This window comes from Cinclus cinclus, chromosome 13 (assembly GCF_963662255.1).
Source record: "Cinclus cinclus chromosome 13, bCinCin1.1, whole genome shotgun sequence".
Classification (NCBI taxonomy): Eukaryota; Metazoa; Chordata; class Aves; order Passeriformes; family Cinclidae; genus Cinclus; species Cinclus cinclus.
In genome coordinates, this window is record NC_085058.1 from 2,629,998 (window position 1) to 2,651,307 (window position 21,310).

Below are 21,310 nucleotides of genomic sequence, written 5' to 3' on the forward strand. Positions count from 1 at the left end.
TGCCTGAGGAGCAATGGGAGGGAGGTGTCACAGCCAGTGTTGGGGGCATGCTGGAGCTGCTCCCAGCCTCTCTGGACCCCTCCCTCCTCCTGCTCCTTCCACCAGGGACAAAATCACCTCTTTATTCACAGCAGCTACTCCATCACCCCCCCCCCCCCCCCCCCCCACGCAGCCCTCTTTTACAGCCAGGGAAAGGTGACATTAGCTGCCATCAGCTAGGCTTGGGAAGAGCCCACCCAGAAGCAGCAGAAAGCCTCAGCCTGCTCTGCACAACATTCAAGGAGTCAATCCACGGAATTGCTCTTTCTATACATCAGGGCTGGTTTGGGGATTTAATAGCTGGAGGGAAAACTTTCAAGCGAGAAGACTTTGCCCACACCAGTTTCTATCTACTCAAAACACGGAGTGTTGTGGAGGAAGTGTCCCAAATGGTGCTCAGAGGAGGCAGCAGGCTCGGAAGAGCAGCATCCCGTCGGGTGAGGAGAGGTGGAGGGAGATGCTCTCGTTGGCCGAGATGAAGAGCACGGAGCCACGCTGCAGGGACATCTCGGAGGCTGCGGCTGTGGAGGTGCCCACGGCTGTCCCTTGGATCACCAGCAAGATGCTGGCAGAGTCCATGGCAGAAATGAGGTACAGCTTGATGGAGGCAGGGATCTGCCAAGGGAAATGGCACTCTGGCTGGAGTCTCCCTCAGCTTTCCTCCTCTCTGGAGAGCTGGAAGGGAGCTGTCCCCATTCCCACCCCTTTGCTGTGCCTGCAGCAGCCCAATCCCAGGGACCTCGGCTTGGCTGAAGACACCCAAGACCTCTTCCAGGTTCTCCCTCTGCCCAGAGCTGCTGGAGAAGGTGAACAAGCTCCAGGCAGAGTGAACTGGGGAGGGATAAAGAGACCAGCACCCCATTATGCCCAAGCATCCCTCCCTCCTTGCCAAAACACTGATTACAAAGGTGAGTGAGCCCCAGCCAGCACTGGGGTGTCCCACCTGGTGTCCCCAGCACGGATCTGTCATCGCTCACCTCTATCCTCATGATGGTGAAGTCTGGCACAGGTGGGTCATAGAGGTAGACGTGGGGATCGAGCTGGCTCTGTGCTGCTGGGAAGATCTTGGAGCTGCTGGGTGCTGGTGTGTAGTTGAGCATCTCACACAAGGTGAGCACATCGATGAACTTGGGAGTGAGCCCGGCACGCACCGTGTTATCCGAGCACGCCATGATCTCCACGCAGTCTGCAGGGACGAGGCAGCGCTGTCAGCCCACCCCAGCCCTTCCTCCTGTCTTCACGGCGGGTCCTTGCAGGATGCTGGGGTAGGGGACAGCCCCCCTGATGCTCACCTCCGTGCAGGTAGGCATGGGGCTCGTTGGCTCCCAGGAACATGGCCTCCCCTGGCTCCAGTCTTACCAGGTTCAGGAAATAAATGGTGAAGCAGCCAATGTCCCCGGGGTACTGGGAGTGCAGGCGCAGCAGCAGGTCCCCGTTGCTCCCCAACGTGTCCTTCCCCTCCGCCGCTGCTCAGGAGGAGACCAGACCCAGCATGGGGACAGGGGCTGGGGGTGCCCCAGCTTTTCCCCTAAACGCAGCCCCCCCCAAAACTGATTTGGGGTATCACAGCCAGGACCCACCTTCCTGGGAAATCCTCTTCACCAGCATGTTCAGCTGGTCCACAAAGAACTTCTTCTCGCTCTTCATGAGGCGGGTGAAGCACACGCGGAGGGCGGCCGAGACCCCGCGGGGGTCGTCGCTCCCACTGCGCTCCAGCTGCTCCGCTGCCACCTCCCCGATCAGTGCCCGAAGCTCAGGGACATCTGTGGAGCCAGCCCCAGTCAGAGCCAGTCCCTCAGGCCAGGGGAGAACAGCTCCAGTCAAAACCAGCACCCCCAGCCCAGGGGAGAACAGCCCTGGGCAGAACCAGCATCCCCAGCCCAGGGGAAAACAAGTCACCATCCCCACACCAAATCCCATCCCTGGGGAGCACTGGCCTCACCCTAAATTCCATCCCAAGAGAGCACAGCCCCCATCTACACCCCAAACCCTAACCTAAGGGAGCACAGCCACATCTCCACCCTGAACTCCATCCCAACAGAGCACCATCCCCACCCCAAAGCCCATCCCAAGGGAGCAGAGCCCTCATCCCCACCCCAGGGTGTGACCATGCACCCTCCATCCTTACTCTGGAGGAAGGAGACAATCTCCTCCACGGGCCGGAAGCCACACATGCCCTCGAAGGGGGTGAGGGCAATGGCCATCTCGGGCTTGTGGTTGGCATCGGGATAGTGCTCAGGGAACTGGGCATGGAGCTTCGCTGCCAGCTCCTGGAGACAGGGGAGAGGAGCTGGGTGACCTCTGCAGGGACGCGGGGCTGGGCTGCCCGTTTGGGGCTCTCCCTACCTTGTTGGGGTGCGCCTGGATGGACAGGGCGGTGTTGACCGACAGCACCTTGAACAGGAAGGGCAGCTGTCCCTGGAAGGTGTCCTTCACCTTGGCCCCGAGGCAGGCAGGGTTGTCAGCGATCCACTGGCCCAGGGTTTTTTGGGGGATGCGGTTATCCCGGATGACGGCATCGCCCCGGGGGTGCGCGCCCATCCACAGCTGCGAGAAACCAACACACAGCAACACCCTGAGCCGGGCAGCCAGCACGGGTACTTGGGCTTTTCCAGAGGCTGCCTGGCCCCAGAGGTGATCGCTGGCAGCTCCCTCGAGGGCTGAGTCACGCCGGGCTTCCCTCCAAGGTCCACGTTCCCCCTCGCCAGGGGACATGGGACAGCTGGGGGTCAGCATCACGTCCTGGGATGGTGAGAGCCACAGCCGCAGGGTGGGATGAATAGACGGGACGGAGACACGGACAGAATGGACACACTCACCTCGGCGTAGGGCTGGTCAGGCTGGATCTGGACCAGGGGGTCACCACTGGCCACCAGCTTGGCCACCTCGCTCTCCAGGCCCACCTTCCCCCAGGAATAGTTCTGGACCACGCAGGAGAGGGGGAACACTGCGGGAGAGAAGTCAAGTGTTAGCGGGGCACAGAAAGAACGCCCTAAAATCCTTCCACAAAACCCCCGGGGTAGGGGGAGAGGGTGTCAGGGAGAGAGGACCAGGGGCTTGGGAGGGGACACAGTCTGGGGGGACGATTTTCAACCATCACACGGCCATTCGGGGGTGCTCGGGCTGGGGACACGAGCCACGGGCCCCCCGCCCCATCGCCCTGGGGTGTCCCGGTGGGGGTGGGTCCCCGCCCCCACGGCCCCGGTGGGTGCCCCGTGCCCCGCTCACCCCGGATCTCCGCCATGGCTCGGCCGGGCAGGGCCTACCCCCCTCCCTTCCCCCCTCCCCGCCGTCCATAAGCGTCGCCGTGACGTCACGCGGTCACGCCCATCCAGCTGTACGCGCCGCCGTGACGTCACGCGGATCCCGGTCACGCGGGTGCCCCGGAAGCGCCAGCAGCGGCGGCGGCGGGAGCGGAGCAGGAGAGGACCGCGCCCATGTCGGGCTTCGACACCAACCCGTTCGCCGACCCGGTGGACATCAACCCCTTCCAGGTGGGCGCTGAGGGCGGGCGGCCCCGTCCTGGTGCGGCCTGGCCCGGCCGGGCCCCCGTGCCCCGCACGCCGGGACGTGGCACTGAGTGAAAGCACCGCCGGCCAATGGCGGAGCCGCTCCTCCGCGCCTCGACCAATCAGAGAGAGGGGGCGGGACGGGGGGGGGGCGTGAGGCGGCCGGGACCCCCTGCCCGAAACCGCGCTCGGACCGGACCGGACCGAACCGAACCGAACCGAACCGAACCGAGGGCTCCCCTCCCTGCATCCCCGCCTGGCCAGGCCCCTTCTCCCTTCTGTGTATCCCGATCCCGGGATGGGGCCGGCGGTCCCGTGCTCCGTCCGCGTCCCCCTGAGACCGCCCCGGGTCCCTCCCGCTCTGTCCCCGGAGCAGGCTGCTCCTCACTCCGAGAGCCCTTTCCCACCGCCCTCGCTGCCCGGCACAGCCTCCCCTCCCTTACCTCACCTCACCAGGAGCTGCTTCCTCTCAGGATGCACAGCATCTGGGGAATGCCTGTTCTGAGGCGTTATTAAAAATAATCCATCGCTGGAGCTCTCCTGGCCGTGTTACGTGGTGGTCTGGTTGTCCGCTGGGTCTCTCTGGGTCTGTTTTTAAGGCGCTTAAAAGTGAGTTCCCAAGGCAAAGCTGTGGATTTCGTTTCTCAAAGTAGGGGATTCCTGTTGAGGTCACTGAGGACTTGGTCTCTGTTCGCTGGGTTTCTCCTCTCTGGGATTAACCTCTGAAAACTGAGGTCATTTATGCGGGGAGTTGGCCTGGAACAGCCTCTGGTGTGAAATTCAGTGTCTGGCCTTTGGCTCCCGTCTGGGAGCTCAGCCTCACCTCCGCTGCTTGGCTGGGATGTGATCCACAGGAAGGAGTGTTTTCCTGACCTTGGATTCCAGGGCTGAGCCAAACAGAAATTGTTTGCTGATGAAGCTGAGTCTTTTGAGGAATCAGAGTGAAAAAAATTGTTTCTCTTCTTCCTTACTTTCATTTTAACATGGTCTTCTGACTCTCAGGAATGGGAAGAGTTGGGAGGATTGTGGTCCTCTGATAATTCTTTACATGGAGTGGAATATATTGCTGTTCATGGACATGGGATTTGTGGCTTCGGCTCTGAGGAAGTAAACATTCCTAGGATCACAGAACGGTTCGGGCTGGAAGCGAAATTAAAGCTCATCCAGTCCCACCCCCTGCCATGGGCAGGGACACCTTCCACTATCACAGGGTGCTCCACGCCCCATCCAACCTGGCCTGGGACAATTTCAGGGATCCAGGGGCAGCCACAGCTGCTCTGGGCACCCTGTGCCAGGTCCTACCCACCCTGACAGGGAAGAGTCTCCTCATATCCAATCTAATCTCCATCAGTTTGAAACCTTTCTCTGTTGTCCTGTCACTTCAGGCCCTTGTAAAAAGTTCATCTCCATCTTTCTTGTCCCGTCCCTTCAGCTGCTTTGTGCACATTCAAGCTCTCCTGGTATCTGACAGAACAGGGTTGTGCTCACTCTTTATTCACTGTACAAACAAAAAAAGGTTGAAGGTGATTTCCAGCCAGTAACTCCCATGTCAGGCTGACTTCTTAAGGAGGATTAACACATATCCCACTGTGGGTTCCCCTGTGACAGCTCTTTGCAGCTCATCTGGTCCTTGTGGGAGGTTCTGTATCCTCCTCTGGGGACTGGAAGTTTTTGTCTTACCTTTTTTTTTTTTTTCCCCAAGAAAAATTTCCCAGTCCCCAGCAGCTGGTTGAGAGGAATTTTTGACTGCTGCTTCCTGGAACCTCGAAGCCTTGTTGGTTGAGTTTGAAATGGAATCCCAGCCCGTGGGACAGCCTGTTCCCTCCCAGGGGCTGGATCCAGGTGTTGGCTCTGTGCTGGGATGACAGTGCCCCACTGACACCACCTTCCAGGAAGGAACAGAAGCCTCCTCACCCTCCCAACCCATGTATCTCTCTTGCCACAGCACCAGGGCTGTCCCTCCTTGCTGGAGTTCAGTGCTTCATCTTCCTCAAATCCTGACGTGACTGGAATCTCTGCCTTTTCAGGAGACTTTGTTTAAAAGCTTTGTGTAAAATAAGCTGCTTTGGTCCTGTTAAAAATATCTCTGGCTGCTCTGTTACTTATTGTAACCAGTTAATGAGAGATTATTAACTTCCTTCCTTTATCTAGTAACCTGCTGGAAGTGGCAGCTGCCTCCAGAACTTTGATTCAAGCTCCAGGCAGAGCTGGAAACTTCCATCCTCTCCAGAGATACCAGTAATAAAATCCTCAAGATTTTTGTCAGTCCATCTTCCAGGCAGTGGCAGCACTCTGAGTCTGCAGGACTGGTTGTATTTGGGGCAATACTGTGATATTTTGACAGGTGTGTTAAGTTCCAGGTGATTCGAGGCTGAGCTCTTTTTCCTTGATCTCATCTAGAGAGGCCTCTCATTTTGCTTCTTTAATCTGTGGGAACAGAAAGAAAAGAAAGAACAGAATTCCTCGCACAAACCTGTTGTGTCCAAACCTTTCAGCAGCACGACAGCAACTGCATATTTGCAGTTTGAAAATAACTTTAATATTTACGGCAGTGCAGTTTGGTTGAGTTGTGGAGTTATTCTGTGCTGGGTGGGGGCATCTGAAACCATGAAAAACAACATCACATGTCCCTGGCACTTGAGGAACTTGATGGTTGGCGGGGCAACAAATGGGATCTTCTCAAAAAAATGGCAAATGGCACCCCACAGGTGGAGCCAGTCATTGATTTGTGAGCACGAGTTTTGTGGCTGCACACACTTATTGTGGCTCCAAGCAGTTCTGAATTCAGTCCCTGATCCTTTCCAAGGGTTGTTTCCAGAGGGTCGGGTGCCCTTTGCTGTGTAGCTGGCAGAAAAGAGCTGTTAACACATGAAGTTTGTGGGCAGCTCCTCACTGAACTCTGCATGCCTGCTGCTCGCTCGTCCCTCACCGCCTGCTCCGGGCTCACCACGGAAGCTGCTGCCCGTGTATCATCCACCCTCGGCTTTCCTTCCTGCCCTACCCAGGCACGTGTCCAAACTCTTCAGCTTTGTTGCAAATTCCCTTCTCTTTGAGTTCTTATTTGAGCCACACTTGCACAATTGCAGGCGAGTTAAGCAGAGCTGCTGGGCCTTGGCCTTACAGCCTAATTGAGTGATTTATTTTTTTTTAAAGCTGTGCAGTAAGATGAGAGCTTGTCTGCCTTGGGAATCAAACTGTGGTGCAGCTGAAGCCGTGGTGCTGCTCTCCCTGCCCGTGGAGAGCCTCCAGCTTTCTTTAGGGTGCAGATGAGCCAAGGGAAGTAAAATGTGTGTTTTATGGTGGTACTGTAGCATTCCTCCTTATTCCCAGCCTGACCACCAAGGCTCTCTAGAGGGTTTTGCAGCTTTCACTTTTCACTTCCCACACCTTGGAGTTTCTTTTCCTTGTGCAATTGTTTTCTGCTGGACTTTAGTCCAGCTGGGGCTCATGTGCTCCGGACTAAAAGGTTTGTGCTGATGTGCAGCAGTGAGGAGGAAGTGTGAACTTGTGCTAACAGCCCTTATCTCTGCACGGCTGAAGCTTCCAGAGGAGTCAGGAGTGAAATAAATTTTATCTGCAGCATGGCAGTCTCGTTGCTTCTTCCCACTTTTTGCTCAGGGAGTTGAACTTCCCCGAGCAGCATCCAAGAATCTGCGATGCCTCAGCCTGGGGTGATTCACAAACGAGTGCGACCTGTTGGTGGGGAGTGCCTGCCATGCAGGAGCTGTGGAGTTACTCATTAACTGCTCCGTGGGGATCCTGCTCAGCAGAAGGCTGCGCTAGAGCCCCGGGAATGGCTCCAGAGGGATTTTCCTCCATGCCTTGGCTCCCTCAGCCCCTGCAAGCTCTGGCTCCGTCAGCCCTGGCGCAGCCTCGGTTCCTTCTTACCCCGTGAAGCACCAAATTAGGCTGGTCAGAACACACGAGGGGGGCAGAAGAAGCCACTTTTTAAGTTTCTAATTTAATTTTCTGACCCATATCCAGCTCTCATGTTGAGAGGCAGGAGGATTTCTGAGTTCAAAAAGGGAATTTTTCTGTTTCTGGAATAGCTGGGGAGAGGAATGCTCCAGAGGGCAGTATCTGGCTGCCCAAGAGGAATCTCTGCATGGAAAGGAGTGGGTAGAAAAGAGGAGATAAAAGCTGCAGGTGAGGGGAGAGAGGTGTTCTGAGGTACAGAGAACCTGTTTTTAAACATCAGAGGATTTGATGGAGATGAGTGGGAGGTGCTGTGAGTGGAAATGAGAGCTGTTATGCCAGCAGCATTAAAACCTCCTAAAATAATTGGTGTCACACCTCCACCTCAATTTTCCTGAGTGTTTCACTTATCCAGAGCAATCATTGGAATTTTAGTTTGCTGGCGCCTCTCAGCCAGGATCAGCTGTGTCTAGGATCTCATCATGCTTGCTTTGTGAGGCCCAGCAACATCCTGACCATGGTTGTGTCCAGATCCCTGGAAATTAGGAATAACTCGCTGTAGGTGAGCAGAAGTGGCCTGCACAAAGTATTCCTGTCCCAAAAGCACATTGTGGTTGTTCAGACATCCCTCTTGGCTGAACAGGAGATTCTTTCTGCTCACAAGTCTTGCCTTGCTGGTGGTTATCTCCTTGGATATTTAAGTTCCATGACAGCCAGGGCCATCTCCCTGTGGCAGAGATTGTGTTTCACCCCCTGAAATTCCCAGCTAACAAGCAGATGGAAAGCAGGCAGCACAGATAAGATGGAACTGATGTTCTTAAAGGCCTTTTCCAAACTGAAATCAGTGATGATACCCCATATCCAATGCTGATTTACCCTTGTGCTCTCTCCGTCCAGGACCCCTCGGTGACGCAGCTCACAAACACCAGCCAAAGTGGCTTGGATGAATTCAACCCGTTCTCTGAGAGCTCACAGCTGGTATGTGCCATGTGTCTTTATGCTCTGTGTACCTGGTGGTGGTTTTAGTGGTGTAGAAGGTCCCTTGACAGGTGCAACTCAAAAAAAGAGGAGTTCACAGCTGATTTCTCCATGGATGTGGCTCATGGCGTGCAGGAGCGGGAAGTTGCTCCTGCACTGGAGCAGTGGTAAGCTCCCAGCTGGAGCTCTCCACTCAGGTGGAACAGCTCCTCTCCAGCTGGCTGCTGACTCCCAGGAAAGCGCCATGAAGTGTGAAGGGGAAGATGGTTTGTGGCAGGACACAGCAGGATTTCTTTGCTCCCTGGGCTGGGAGCTGAGTTGCCCTGGCGTTGCCAATGAGGGGTGGCTAGCAGAGCCTCGTCCTTATTCCCTGGCTGCTACCATGAGCCAGGTGGGAGAAGGAGGGCAGGAAGCTGAGATTAGCAGTTTAAACAATTCACCAAGAGTTGTGCTTCCCCTGCCATGTTTTTCCCCGTGGTCTCTTGCAGACGAATGCGGTGCGGACGACGCCGGCGGCGCAGCCCTCGGGCCACTCGCAGCCGGCCGTGCTGCAGCCATCCGTGGAGCCCACACCACAGGTACAGCCCCTCTCTGCTGCCCTCCCAGCCTCCCCGAGCTCCCAGGGCCTCTGGGAGCACAGGATTCCTTGGGGTGGTGACTGGGAAGCTGCAGGTGATCTTTTCGACTTGCATTTCCAAGGCAGATCTTTATAGGGAATACACGTGTCCAGTTCTCCTTATATCTCTTTCCTTGTTCCTCTGGTGGCAGAGCTTGCTTTGCCTTGTGTCCTGTTGGCTCTGGTTTCCCTCTGGAAGTTCTGGAATGTATCCTGCTAATGCTTTTAGATTAGTTCTGCTGTCTGGTCAGACACACTCAGTGCCAGGAGAATAAATGCAAGTACCCAACTGCCAGGACCACCTCATCCAAAGAACTGAGGCTGCTGGGAGAAAAAATAATTTCTCACAATACAAAACAGGTAGAAGAGATCCTTAAGAGAGTATGGCAGGCATCTGGGAAAGGCATTGTCCTGGTAAGCCCAGGAAGCCCTGCTCACCACTGTGTTGTGAGGTGCTCAGAGCAGGGAGGTGAACTGTGAGGTAGAAGCTGTGGATGAGCTCCTCCTCCCAGCCCTACCTACCACAGGATAACTTGATTTTGTCCTCTAGTGGCAGAATCAAGGTGTCTGAGCTTTTTGTCACCCTGTGCCCTGCTTCCTTCCCAGCCTGGCACCCGGAGGTGCCCCCACAGCCCGGCCCAGGGCAGGGCTGACCTCTCTGATCTGTGTCCCTTCCCCAGGCTGTGGCTGCAGCAGCACAGGCAGGGCTGCTCCAGCAGCAGGCAGAGCTAGAGAGGAAGGCAGCTGAGCTGGAGAAGAAGGAAAGGGAACTGCAGAGCCACGCAGCCAGCATCGACCGTGAGTACTGACACTGCCCAGGGCAGCCTTGGATTGTGTGGTTTGCCAGGATTTTGGGAAAACTCTCTATGGCAGCCCTTCTGGGACAGTGCCTGGCATGCCACAGCTTCCAAGATGGGAAGGCAGCTCAGGGGTGGGATGCTGGAGGCCAGCTCTGGTGGGTCCCTACCCTCAAGCAGCTACATCTCACCACCAAAAGCTCTCAAGCACCAATCTGTACCTGTGCCAGAGCTGGTGAGTGACACTACCACACTGAGGCTTCTCACTGAGAGCAGCAAAGCTCATTTTCTCAGCTTCCAGGCTCTCTTAGCCACAGGAACCCAATATTTTTTCCCCTAATCTTGGTTTAAAGGGGCTGAATCTGGGCTTGCAGGGATGAATGGTGGTGGCTGAAATGACCCTCTGGCCAGTGCAGGGGAATTCTGCATCCCTCAAGGGAAAACTTCTGCACACAGCTGTTCTGCCAGCAGTTTATCCCATTCCTGCTGTGCTGCCTGCTCAGATGTAGGAACTGCCCAACCCCTGGGCTCTGCCAAGGTTTTACTGCGTGAGTTAACCAATAGCTGAACGGCTGCTTGGAAATTCTGGGGTGGGAATTGGTCTTTGAATGAGAGAAGAGCGAGTGAAGAGCTGTTCCTTCCTCCCTTGCACAGCGAGGCAGAACAACTGGCCACCTCTCCCCAAGAAGTGTCCCATCAAGCCGTGCTTCTATCAGGATTTTTCTGCAGACATCCCAGCTGACTACCAGCGGATATGCAAGATGCTCTACTACTTGTGGATGTGTAAGTAACGGCCTGAACTGCAGCCAGAATTCTTTTTGAGGAGGTTCTGTGTGAAAAGGCGAGCTCTGTCACACTGTAAATGGTGTTGGTGTTGTCTGCAAGGGTAAAATCATGTTTCCCTCCTTTCTCATGAAGGTAAATGTGTAGAATCCTGAGTTTATGGTTTGGGAATAGCTCATTCATGACAGAATTTTAATTGTTTAATGGAGGCTTGAACAACTATTTAAGATTTGGCCGTGAGCGGCAGGATCAGACAAGCTTCTTAGGTCAAGCTCTGTTTCCCTTCCAAGGGAGGCAGGGAAATTAGATGGCCCAGAGTCACCTTAATTTCTGCAGCTCTCCATGTGTTCAGTGAGACATTAGGGATGCTTTGGAGTGTCCAGGAGCTTGCTGATGTTGTTTTTCTCTCTCTCCCACCCCAACCAGTGCATTCCATCACCCTGCTCCTAAACCTGCTCGCTTGCCTGGCGTGGTTCACAGTCGATAGCAGCAGAGGAGTGGACTTTGGTCTCTCGATTCTGTGGTTAATTTTATTCACCCCTTGTGCCTTTCTCTGTTGGTACCGACCAATCTACAAGGCTTTCAGGCAAGTACTGTTTTGTTTTGGTTTTTTTTTTCCCCCCTAAGGAGGATGTATCTCTTAGTGGGAGGGGCTTTGGGTTTATCTGTTCCCATCCTGTATTGCCCGCAGGATTTTTCCAGCTCTTTGCTGCATCATTAGGTAAACCCAACCACTGTGTTACTAAACATATTAGATCTGTCTGATAGAACTTAATTATGGTTATCCTTTTTCACCCTGACATCCAAGCCTAGGCAGATAGGGCACTTATAATTCATTTTTTATCCACTTTATTAATTTCTGAGACACTGTTTGGTACACTGATGTCAAGCACACCGCGTTCATTGAGGGAGCTGCCTTCACCCTATCCTGAGCTGGACAGAGCATTGGATTTGCAGTGGACACATTTGGGTGCCCAAATTCCTCCCCACATCACCTCCCTTCAGCAGCTCTTCCTTGGAGAAAGGAGTTCATTGAAGCTGTTCCTCTCCTCTCAGAGCAGGGATCACAGGTTTCACTCCTGTTGCCATCTCTCCCGCAGGTCTGACAGCTCCTTCAGCTTCTTCATCTTCTTTTTCATCTTCTTCTGCCAAATAGCAATCTACATCATCCAGGCTGTTGGAATTCCTGGCTGGGGAGACAGGTAGGCTTGGCTTTACTGCCTGCCGTGTCGCAGATCCCTTTTCTCACCAAGGCTGTGACTGGCAGGACTCTGGGGTCTGGTTCTGACAGCTGCCTGTTCTTCCTGCTGTGGTTTTCCTCTCTCAGCCCACACACAGCCTCAGCAGGTCCCAGCTGGGCTGCCTCCCTCCTCTTCTCTTCCCATCCTAATCCCAGGATGTGAAGGAGTATGAGAAGGGGAGTATGGGAATTACTGGATATGGGGCAGAAATCCTTCCCTGTGAGGGTAGTGAGGCCCTGGCACAGCTGTGGCTGCCCCTGGATCCCCAGGAGTGTCCAAGGTCAGGTTGGACACTGGGGCTTGGAGAGGCCTGGGGCAGTGGAAGGTGTCCCTGCCCATGGCAGGGAGTGGAATGTGATGAGTTTTGAGGCCACTTCCAACCCAAACCATTCTGTGAGAACTTTTCTGCTGCCTTCTCCCTCACTGAGTACAGATCTCAGTTGCTCCTCTGGTGTGAACCAGATCTGCCTTGTTCAAACTGGAGCCTTCCCTGACAGCAGTGTGGGGCTGAGGGATCTCTGACCTGAAATCTGGGCACTGCTCAGCCTGATACTGCTGCTAGCACCCTGACTCCATCCCCAAACTCCCTGAATCTCTCTGGAGCCTGTGGTTGGTGGGCTGAGTCAAGCAGAGAGGCTTTTAGCCTCGCCCTTTCTCGGTGACATTGTCCAGAATGTGAGCCTGGGCTTCTGGAGCGGGTCCAGCAGCCTCGTGTCAGCAGCTGTGCCCTGCAGGGAGAGCACAGCCTTTCCTTTCGCCTTGCTGCCTCGGCTGCAGCTCCCCTTCCAGAATTATGGAGCACAGGGAAAAGGTCAGCAGCCCGTGGTGATGCTCCCCAGGGGAAGCCTCTGGTGGGAGCTGCTGTCTATTTTGTGCAGAAGGGCTCGTGGGCAGAGCTGTCCCCAGCCTCCATGAGTCATGGGGGATGGGGAGGGGGTTTAGTCTGGCTTGGAGAGGCTGCCTGGAGCTTTCTGCTCTGTTTCCTCCTGCCAGACAGCGTGGATATTTTGGGCTGCAGCGCCTTCCGCTTCCCTGTGCTGCACATGGGATGGGACCTGCTCCCTCCCTCCTGCTGGCACACGGCTGAGTTGAGCCGTTGGAAAGGTTCCCTTCTCCAGCACCCAGGAAGGTGTTCTGAGTGAGGTGTCTTGGTATTTTCAGCCACAGCCAAGTGCTGGTAACTCCTTGAATTCTCCCTGCCCCTTCCCTTCAACAACCCCCAGTGTCTGTAATGTAGAATTGTGGAATAACAGGATGATTTGGGTTGCAAGGGACCTTAAGGCTCATCCATGGGCAGGGACACCTTTCACTATCTTGGGTTGTGTTCAGCCTGGCCTGGGACCCTTCCAGGGATGGACCAGCCACCCTGTGCCACGGCTGCACCACCTCCATCCCTTCCTGCCTCTTCCTTCTGCTCCCTACCTTTACATCCCTGTCAGGGTGACACTAAGGTCCAGGCTCCAGTCCTGCCAGCTGATCTCTTCCCGTTTAGCTGTTCCAAACTCTCTTTACCTCACTTGGCTGAATTTTGAGAAGGTGCCCATGGAAGTCACTGTTGGCGCCAAGGGTATTGATTTTGCTGCCTGAGGGGAGGGCACAGGGCTGGAATGTGGGTGGTATGAGCACAGTCCTCCTCTAAAAATGCTAATGGGAAACTCTATCCCCAAAACAAGGTCCTGGATGAGCTCCAGGCTGCCGTTTCCACAGCTGTTTGGTTTTGTACTGCCCTGTAACCTTTCCTGGAAGCATGTGTGGGTGCCTGTGCTCCAGCCGTGCTGGAATGCTGCCCGTGCTCACCTTCCCTTCCCTTCCCTTCCCTTCCCTTCCCTTCCCTTCCCTTCCCTTCCCTTCCCTTCCCTTCCCTTCCCTTCCCTTCCCTTCCCTTCCCTTCCCTTCCCTTCCCTTCCCTTCCCTTCCCTTCCCTTCCCTTCCCTTCCCTTCCCTTCCCTTCCCTTCCCTTCCCTTCCCTTCCCTTCCCTTCCCTTCCCTTCCCTTCCCTTCCCTTCCCTTCCCTTCCCTTCCCTTCCCTTCCCTTCCCTTCCCTTCCCTTCCCTTCCCTTCCCTTCCCTTCCCTTCCCTTCCCTTCCCTTCCCTTCCCTTCCCTTCCCTTCCCTTCCCTTCCCTTCCCCTCCCTTCCCTTCCCTTCCCTCTCCTCTCCCTGGCAGTGGCTGGATCGCGGCGCTGTCGGAGGTGCACATGAACGTGGCTGTGGCAGTGATCATGATGGTGGTCGCAGCCTTCTTCACACTCTGCGCCGTCCTCTCGCTCTTCCTCCTCAAGCAGGTGAGTGCCTCAGGGGCTGGCAGAGCTCAGGATGCTCCCGGGGTGCTGGGTTTGATGTCTCCCTTCATCCAGCTGGGAATGATGATGGGATTGGGGCACTGGTGGGACAAGAGATTTTACTGAAGTATTTTTGCTCATGCTTCCTGCATCGATGCCCAAATATCTTGGGCACTCTTGAAGTGGGAAGTAGCCTCCCTTTGTAGTCACAGAATCATGAAATGATTTGGGAAGGGACCTTAGAGCTCATCTTACCCCTGCCAAGGGCAGGGATGCTTTCCACTATCCCAGGTTGCTCCAAGCCCCAGTGTCCACCCTGGCCTGGAACATTTCCAGGGATCCAAGGGCAGCCACAGCTTCTCTAGGCACTTTGTGCCAGGGCCTCCCCACCTTCACAGGGAAGGATTTCTTTCCGGATATCCCATCTAACCCTGCCCTCTGGCAGCTTAAAACCATGGCCCCTTGTCCTGCCCCGAGATGGCCGTGGTCTGTTCAGCATCCAGGGATTTTCAGTCACTGTTCCCACAGTGTTAGGGGGCTTTTCAAAACCTGGTGGCATCCCAGTGAGTGCTTTCCCACTGGTTCCTAAACCAAACCCTCCTCCCTCCTGCCTGACAACAGCAGGGCTGGATTTCTGCCGGAACAGCAGAAATGGAGCCTGGAGGAAGGCAAGGACAGGCTGGACTGATCCTGTTTTTATTGATACTTCCTTCTTTTCTCCTGCATTTATCTTGAAGGAAATACCTGATGCTGTTGGCACCTTAAGGTCCTGCCCTCCAGTAAATACTGGGTTAAGTCTCAGCCATCACAGTGTGGGGGGTTTTGGGTCTGAAACCAGCAATTTTGCTGAGAGCTCTACATTTTTCAGCAAATGAAGGATTTTTTCCTGAAATCTGCAGCATCCTGTGCTGGGAGCCATGGAGCCACTGGCTCCAGCCTGTGCTCTCCAGCTCTCAAGGGAACTGGTTAGGCAAGGAAAAGGGGAGGAGTGTGCAGCAATCCCACAGCCACACGCTGATTTCCCTCACTCTTTCCCTCCCCTCTCGTTCCCAGGTGCATTCCCTGTATCGGCGCACAGGAGCCAGCTTCCAAAGGGCCCAGGAAGAGTTTTCCCAAGGCATCCTCACCAACAGGAGCTTCCAGAACGCAGCAGCTGGGGTGGCCTCCTCAGCTGCACAGAGTGCTTTCCGGGGAAACTAACCCTTTTCCTGGGAAATCCAGCCCTTCCCAGGAAATCCAGCCCTTCCTGGGCTGCCTCCCTCTCGCTTCTTCTACCCTCGTCTCCCCAGCCTTCTTTTTATTTTTTTTTTCCTAAAAATGCACTTTTTGGGGGTACCATGTGAGCTCTGTGATGCTGACACTCCTGATGAGGAGAGGGTTTTTTCAGCTGAAGCTGAGCTACGGTTTGAATGATTAGTTTTCCCTGTCTTGTTTTAGGGGGTGGGGAGATGGGGGAAGACATTCTCTGAGGCAAATATTCCTCTCTCCAGGACCTTCTGGGTGTTTGTCTCTTTCTCCCCTCGCTCTGTCTGTAGCAGGAAGATGAGGGGAAGCAGGTTTTTGATTTTAGTCTCTCTCTTCTCTTGGCCTTTGCTACGAAGAATTTGATTATCTGCTGTTTTGGGAGGGTTTTGTAACGTGCATGTAGTTGATGTGGTTAATTTTAAGAACAGAAACTGTACTTTTGGTTTATTACGCTCACACGTTGCTGTATTTTGTCCTCGTAACTGCTGGGCTTCCTAAGAGCCAGGATAACATGACACAAAGGAAGATTTGGGAGCAGAGAGGAATGTGTTGGGGGATGTATTTCCCTTGGTCCCCGCAGGGCACATTCCTCACTTCCACGAGGATCCTCCCCAGCCCTGGGCACGCAGAGAGGGAGAAGGGATCAGTGGAGGTTGAGTCTTCTCGTGGCTTGAAACCAGGAGAGGGAGGGGAAAAGGGATTTTGGTTTGGCTCCGAGCTCCACGGGTCACACAGTGCCCGTGACAACCTTCTCCAGCTAACCTTGAATGAGAGTCTTTCTCCAGGGAAGGCTCCACCCTGCCTTCTTCCTCACGAGTTTATTTTTTTTTTTTTTAGCTGGGAAGGAACTGTTTTGATGTGTGTTCAGCTGCATCCCCAGCAGGGATGTCCCTTGGGATGTGGGTGAGGGCTGGATGGGGGCAGACTCGCACCTCTCCTTCCTTCAGCCCCGTGGTTTGGGTGTCATGGTTTGGGTTTGGGTGCCTCCGTGGAGGGGGTTTCATGCAGATTTGGCTTTGTGGTGCCCCTTTGCCAGGGCGGGGGTTGTATTAGCCCCCCATCCTGTGCTAGTCAGGGGCCCGGGGGGGGAGGGACGCTGGGGTACAGAAATCGGTATTTTTACACCCTTTTCCTCCTGTATTATTATTGTGTTTTTTTTTTTCCCCGAGTCTGATCTTTTAATGTTTAAAAAATTATTAATAAAATATTGTTCATGTGGTCCGGATACAGTGCCCGTGCCAGCGGAGGGGGCGTGGCCCCTTTTTAGGGGGCGGGGCTTGGCGGGCTGGGGGCGCGGTCAATGCTGCTGGGGTGGGGGCATGGGGCGTGGCTTGTTTCGCGGGTAAAAGTCTGTGGGCGTGGCCTGGGCCGTGGCGCGCCGGGAAGGCGGAAGCGGCTCCTGGGCCCCGAGTGCCGGGACCGGGGGTCCGGAGGGGCCATGGCCGGGCCCGGCTGGGCCCCGCCGCGCCTCGACGAATTCATCCTCACCGAGCCCCTCGGCTCCGGCACCTACGCCACCGTCTACAAGGCCTACAGGAAGGTAGGGCCGAGCCCGCCCCGGGGGTCGCCTTTTTGCTTCCCAATCTGTCCCCCACCCCACTCCCCACACCCCCTTGCAGGGGTCCCTTCCCTTCCCTTCCCTTCCCTTCCCTTCCCTTCCCTTCCCTTCCCTTCCCTTCCCTTCCCTTCCCTTCCCACCCGGCGGGCTAGGGGAGCAGCCCAGGGTGTCTCTTCGGTTGGGGGGCTCCAGCGTTGTCCCCCACCTCCTCGGCAGAGGGACACGCGTGAGGTGGTGGCCATCAAGTGCGTCAACAAGAGGAGTCTGAACCGGGCATCGGTGGAGAACCTGCTGACAGAGATCGAAATCCTCAAGACCATCCGCCATCCCAACATCGTGGAGCTCAAAGACTTCCAGGTGGGGTGGGGGCTTTTCGGGGAGCCAGAACTACTCTGGCTTGGATCCACCCCTGCTTCGCGAGGGTGTATCCGTGGGGCTTGGTGCCAGCGACTGAGCAAACTGGTCCCGTGTGGGTGGGACTGGCAGAGGTGGTACGGCGGGGTCTTGTTGCCTTACAGTGGGACGGTGACCACATCTACCTGATCATGGAGTTCTGTGCCGGGGGGGACCTGTCCCGCTTCATCCGGACCCGCCGGATGCTCCCCGAGAAGGTGGCACGTGTCTTCCTGCAGCAGCTCGGTGAGGACACCCTGCCTGCCTCCCGCTCTGCCTCTGCTGGGGACCCTTCCCGAGGGTTTTGGGGTGCAGGGCTGTGCTATCACGTGCCCATCCACCCGCCCAGCCTGCGCCCTGAAGTTCCTCCACGACCACAACATCTCCCACCTGGACCTGAAACCGCAGAACATCCTCCTGAGCGCCCCGGAGAACCCCCAGCTGAAGCTGGCAGGTCAGGGCAGCTCCCTGGGAGCGGCTGGGAGGGGGCAAATCCCTTCTCCCCGTGGCTCCACGAGCTCTCTGTGTGCTGCAGATTTCGGCTTTGCTCAGTACATGTCCCCGTGGGATGAGAAGCACGTGCTGCGTGGCTCCCCGCTCTACATGGCCCCCGAGATGGTGTGCCGGCAGCACTACGACGCCCGCGCCGACCTGTGGTCGGTGGGCGTCATCCTTTACGGTGGGCTTGGCATTTATTGTCCCGGGGGGGAGGGCGGCCCTGCTCAGGGCTGGTTTCCCCATCTCCCCCCGCTGCTCCTTTTCCCCCCGCAGAAGCACTTTTTGGAAAGCCGCCCTTCGCTTCCCGCTCCTTCGCCGAGCTGGAGGAGAAGATCCGCAGCGACCGGGCTGTGGAGGTAACGTGGGGTGGGATGGGGCTGGGGAGGTTCTCACACTGGTCACTGGGCTCAGCCCCTTCCCTCCCCAGCTTCCCAGCCGGCCCCAGCTGTCTCTGGAATGCCGGGATCTCCTGGGACAGCTGCTGGAGAGGGACCCTCGGAAGCGCATCTCCTTCGAGTGCTTCTTTGCCCACCCCTTCGTGGACATGGAGCACATCCCCGGCCCCGAGAGCCTGGGCAAGGCGGTGAGCAGCGGAGGCTGGGGGCTGCTCCCTGGAGCCGGGGGATTCCAAGGCCTCAGACCCCCCCTTTTGTCCCCCAGACTGACCTGGTGATGGAGGCGGTGAGGAAGGATCAGGAGGGAGACGCCAAAGCTGCCTTCTCCCTCTACCGCAAAGCCCTAGAGTATTTTGTGCCAGCACTGCACTGTGAGTGTCCCCCAGGGGTTCTGTGGGGCCATGGTGTATTTTTTGGGGGGTGGCAGCCTGGGGGAGACCAGTTTTGAGCCCACCCACCCTTGTGTTTGGTCCTTTTCCCCCTCAGATGAAAGCGATGCACGGCGCAAAGAAGCCATCCGGGCCAAGGTGAGCCAAAATCCCTGTGAGGGTGGGAGCAGCACCCCCATCCTCTGCACCGTGTATTGGGGGTCTTCTCACCCCCAAAATGTGCACAGGTGAGGCAGTACATCTCCCGAGCAGAGGAGCTGAAGGTGTTGGTCACCTCCAGCAACAGGAACCTCCTGGAGAAAGGAAACACGGCCAGAGAGCTCCTTAAAGGTAGTGGTTTTTGAGCGTGCCCCAGTGTTGGAGCTGGCAGGGGGCAGTGGTAGGGCTTTGGGCTGAAGGGTGGAGGTTTTGGGCACCCCCTGTAGCCATGTCCCCTTGCAGAGATGGCCAAGGACAAGCCTCGGCTCTGCGCGGCGCTGCAAGTGGCTTCAGCTGCCGTCGCCAAGGTGAGGGGTGGCCTTGGGGGTCCCCCCACCCCTGGAGGGAAGGGGAAGCTGCAAACCTGCTGGGGAGGGTCTGCTGGACCCCCTCAGCCACAGCCAGCCCCCGGGGCCTCTTGCAGGAGGAGGAAGGCAGGGATGACAGTGACGCCCTGGAGCTGTACCAGCAGAGCTTGGGGGAGCTGCTGCTGCTCCTGGCCGGTGAGTTGGGACTGTGGCCGGGGTTTTAGAGCCAGGATGGGTCCTGCTCCCATCCCTCATCCCATGACACATTTTCCCTGCAGCGGAGCCAGCAGGGCGGTGCCGGGAGCTGCTCCATGTGGAGGTGAGTGCCAGCCCTGGGACACCCGGCTGGGCTGTCGCTGACTCCAGAGGAACTGTGTCCTCTCTCTCCCCCCACCAGATCCAGACCCTGATGGCGCGAGCCGAGTACCTGAAGGATCAGATCAAGGTATGATGCCTGGAGAGGAGGCCTCTGGGGTGTGCTGGGGGAGGATAAAGGCTGGAAAAGCCTACTCTCCCTCGGCAGATGCGGGAGGCACAATCCATGGGCAAAGAGGCGCTGGCAGAGTCCGTCCGGAGCGGTGAGTCGCCCTTTCCCAAGGGGTCTGGGGGAATGAATATTCCTTCAGCTCCACAGCCGTGGGGATATCCCTGATCCCAAGCCCCCACATCCCCCAGCCCGGGAGCCCACCAGGAGGGGCGGCACCGGCACGGGCAGCCCGGTGAGTCCCGGTGTGCCCCGGCACAGCCTGTACCTTGCAGTGACTCCCGGGAGCTGCCCCGCGGGACGCTGCTCGCTGCCCTGCCAGGAGACCCCAGACGAGGCTTCCATCCCCTCCTCCAGGGTGACGCCTGGAGGGTCACCCTGGGGCTCCCGGCCCCGGGGGCTCCGTGGGGCCATCTGCCCCTCTCTCCCGCAGGCGCTGGCTCGTTTCCCTGCCAGCCCTGCCTCGACCGTCTGCTGCTGCAGCCTCCCCTGCCACAGCGGGCGGGTTATTCCACTCTAATTCCCTCCGCTGGCTGCCACGGGAAGGGGATTTTCATCCTGGCAGGACATCCCCCCTGCTTTTTTTCAGCCGGGTGGTTCTTCCACCTCCCGAATTCTGGGGGAGCCCACATGACCCAGGTGCACAAATCCGGCCGGGAGCTGGGGGTGGACAGGGATTCTCCGCTGTGCCTTCCTCGCCCAGCATCTACCTCTGCATCCAGCCTCCAGCACCCACTGCACTGGCCCAGCCCAGCCATACCTCCCTGCCTCTCACTGCTGGAGCACTGGGAATGAGGCTTTTCTTTCCTGAATCTGGAGCCTGGCAGGCACTGGCTGCGTCATCAGTGTCACGACAGTGAGCAGTGCTCAGCAGGGACCGATAGAGTCCGGCACGAGCAGCAATCAGTCACCTTCAGGGAGACCCTCTCAGCATCCTGCCTGCCCTGCTCTGCTCCTCAGGGCCCTGGCACCCCCAACATCCAAATCATGTTCCCAGGAGTCACTGGTGTGGGGTACTGAGGTTGCCTGTCCTGCAAAACAAGGTATTTGTCTCAAAATCTACTGTATCTCAAGGAAATGTAATTTATTGTCTTTAATAAACTTTAATTTTGATTTCTCCACCTCCTCCACACTTGGATTTGTGATTTGAGCCTAAGAGGGGTCCCCAGGCAAGCCCAGGACCCAGAGCCAGCCTGAGGTCTTGGAGCCATCGAGGAGGGCTGGGGATCCTCGTCCCTGTTCCCCCAGGAGCAGAGCTGGGGTGTCCCCTCCTCTGCTCCAGCAGTGCTCTCCCTTCCTGTGCTCCCTGGGGACATGAGGCAGCCAAAGCAAGGTTTGACCTTGTTTTCACTTCCCATCTTTTTATTTTTTTGTGTGTGTGTGTGGAAAACATGGAGCAGAACAACACGAGCTGTTACGTAAAATCCTGTTTTCTCCAATAGATTTTTGTGGCAGGTGAGAAAGGGCCGGGCAGGGCCATGAGGGAGAGCAGAAGGGCTGAAACAAACCACAGGAGGGATTTTTGGGGCGTCCCATGAACATGTTCAGCTGTGACCTCTTCCCAAGACAGCCTCCCCCCAGATCCTGCCCCTGTGCCGGCTGCTCCGTGCTCAAACCAGCGTGGAGCTTCCCGAGCAGACGCGATGAGCCACTTGTACATCTTTTTTTATTCTTCTTATCATTA

At 56.5% G+C, this 21,310-nt stretch overlaps 3 protein-coding genes across 4 annotated transcripts; 2 read left to right on the forward strand and 1 right to left on the reverse strand.

Annotated features, from left to right (window-relative positions):
- Window positions 1-177: 177 nt before the first annotated feature.
- On the reverse strand, window positions 178-3,310 carry MPI (mannose phosphate isomerase). Of its 2 annotated transcripts, XM_062501313.1 has the most exons (8): window positions 3,268-3,310; window positions 2,859-2,986; window positions 2,386-2,586; window positions 2,168-2,309; window positions 1,620-1,802; window positions 1,332-1,505; window positions 1,017-1,225; window positions 178-654 (listed from the first exon to the last, which is right to left on the reverse strand). In XM_062501313.1, exons 1-8 carry the CDS (start codon window positions 3,281-3,283, stop codon window positions 436-438), a joined length of 1,272 nt encoding a protein of 423 aa, XP_062357297.1. In that variant the 5' UTR covers window positions 3,284-3,310; the 3' UTR covers window positions 178-435. The 2 variants fall into 2 exon arrangements, with proteins under 2 accessions (XP_062357297.1, XP_062357298.1); XM_062501314.1 differs by lacking the exons at window positions 1,620-1,802; window positions 3,268-3,310 and having other exon boundaries at window positions 2,859-2,983.
- Window positions 3,311-3,429: 119 nt separating this feature from the next.
- Window positions 3,430-16,463, forward strand: SCAMP2 (secretory carrier membrane protein 2). The gene is made up of 9 exons (XM_062501315.1): window positions 3,430-3,533; window positions 8,361-8,441; window positions 8,930-9,019; window positions 9,738-9,855; window positions 10,509-10,637; window positions 11,064-11,223; window positions 11,738-11,839; window positions 14,044-14,161; window positions 15,212-16,463. The coding sequence occupies exons 1-9, from the start codon at window positions 3,477-3,479 to the stop codon at window positions 15,356-15,358; spliced, it is 1,002 nt and encodes a 333-aa protein (XP_062357299.1). The 5' UTR covers window positions 3,430-3,476; the 3' UTR covers window positions 15,359-16,463.
- Window positions 16,464-16,560: 97 nt separating this feature from the next.
- ULK3 (unc-51 like kinase 3) lies at window positions 16,561-20,747 on the forward strand. Its single transcript, XM_062501255.1, has 16 exons — window positions 16,561-16,943; window positions 17,178-17,318; window positions 17,480-17,600; window positions 17,704-17,808; window positions 17,890-18,033; window positions 18,126-18,208; window positions 18,280-18,435; window positions 18,513-18,618; window positions 18,734-18,774; window positions 18,864-18,966; window positions 19,078-19,142; window positions 19,259-19,337; window positions 19,421-19,461; window positions 19,540-19,587; window positions 19,666-19,720; window positions 20,349-20,747. Exons 1-16 carry the CDS (start codon window positions 16,704-16,706, stop codon window positions 20,435-20,437), a joined length of 1,617 nt encoding a protein of 538 aa, XP_062357239.1. The 5' UTR covers window positions 16,561-16,703; the 3' UTR covers window positions 20,438-20,747.
- The last annotated feature ends 563 nt before the right edge of the window (window positions 20,748-21,310 follow it).

What these genes read in the sequence shown, in the direction of transcription:
- MPI (XM_062501313.1), bottom strand. An exon ending in GAAGAGGATTTCCCAGGAAG is followed by an intron (nt 1,506 to 1,619) that starts GTGGGTCCTGGC and finishes CCTCCTGAGCAG; the next exon opens with CGGCGGAGGGGAAGGACACG. An exon ending in TCACCATCATGAGGATAGAG is followed by an intron (nt 655 to 1,016) that starts GTGAGCGATGAC and finishes TTCCCTTGGCAG; the next exon opens with ATCCCTGCCTCCATCAAGCT.
- SCAMP2 (XM_062501315.1), top strand. Translation starts at nt 3,477, where the DNA reads ATGTCGGGCTTCGACACCAACCCGTTCGCCGACCCGGTGGACATCAAC. An exon ending in CCGTGGAGCCCACACCACAG is followed by an intron (nt 9,020 to 9,737) that starts GTACAGCCCCTC and finishes TCCCTTCCCCAG; the next exon opens with GCTGTGGCTGCAGCAGCACA. An exon ending in CGCTCTTCCTCCTCAAGCAG is followed by an intron (nt 14,162 to 15,211) that starts GTGAGTGCCTCA and finishes TCTCGTTCCCAG; the next exon opens with GTGCATTCCCTGTATCGGCG.
- ULK3 (XM_062501255.1), top strand. Translation starts at nt 16,704, where the DNA reads ATGCTGCTGGGGTGGGGGCATGGGGCGTGGCTTGTTTCGCGGGTAAAA. An exon ending in CCCCCAGCTGAAGCTGGCAG is followed by an intron (nt 17,809 to 17,889) that starts GTCAGGGCAGCT and finishes TGTGTGCTGCAG; the next exon opens with ATTTCGGCTTTGCTCAGTAC. An exon ending in GCTGCTGCTGCTCCTGGCCG is followed by an intron (nt 19,338 to 19,420) that starts GTGAGTTGGGAC and finishes TTTTCCCTGCAG; the next exon opens with CGGAGCCAGCAGGGCGGTGC.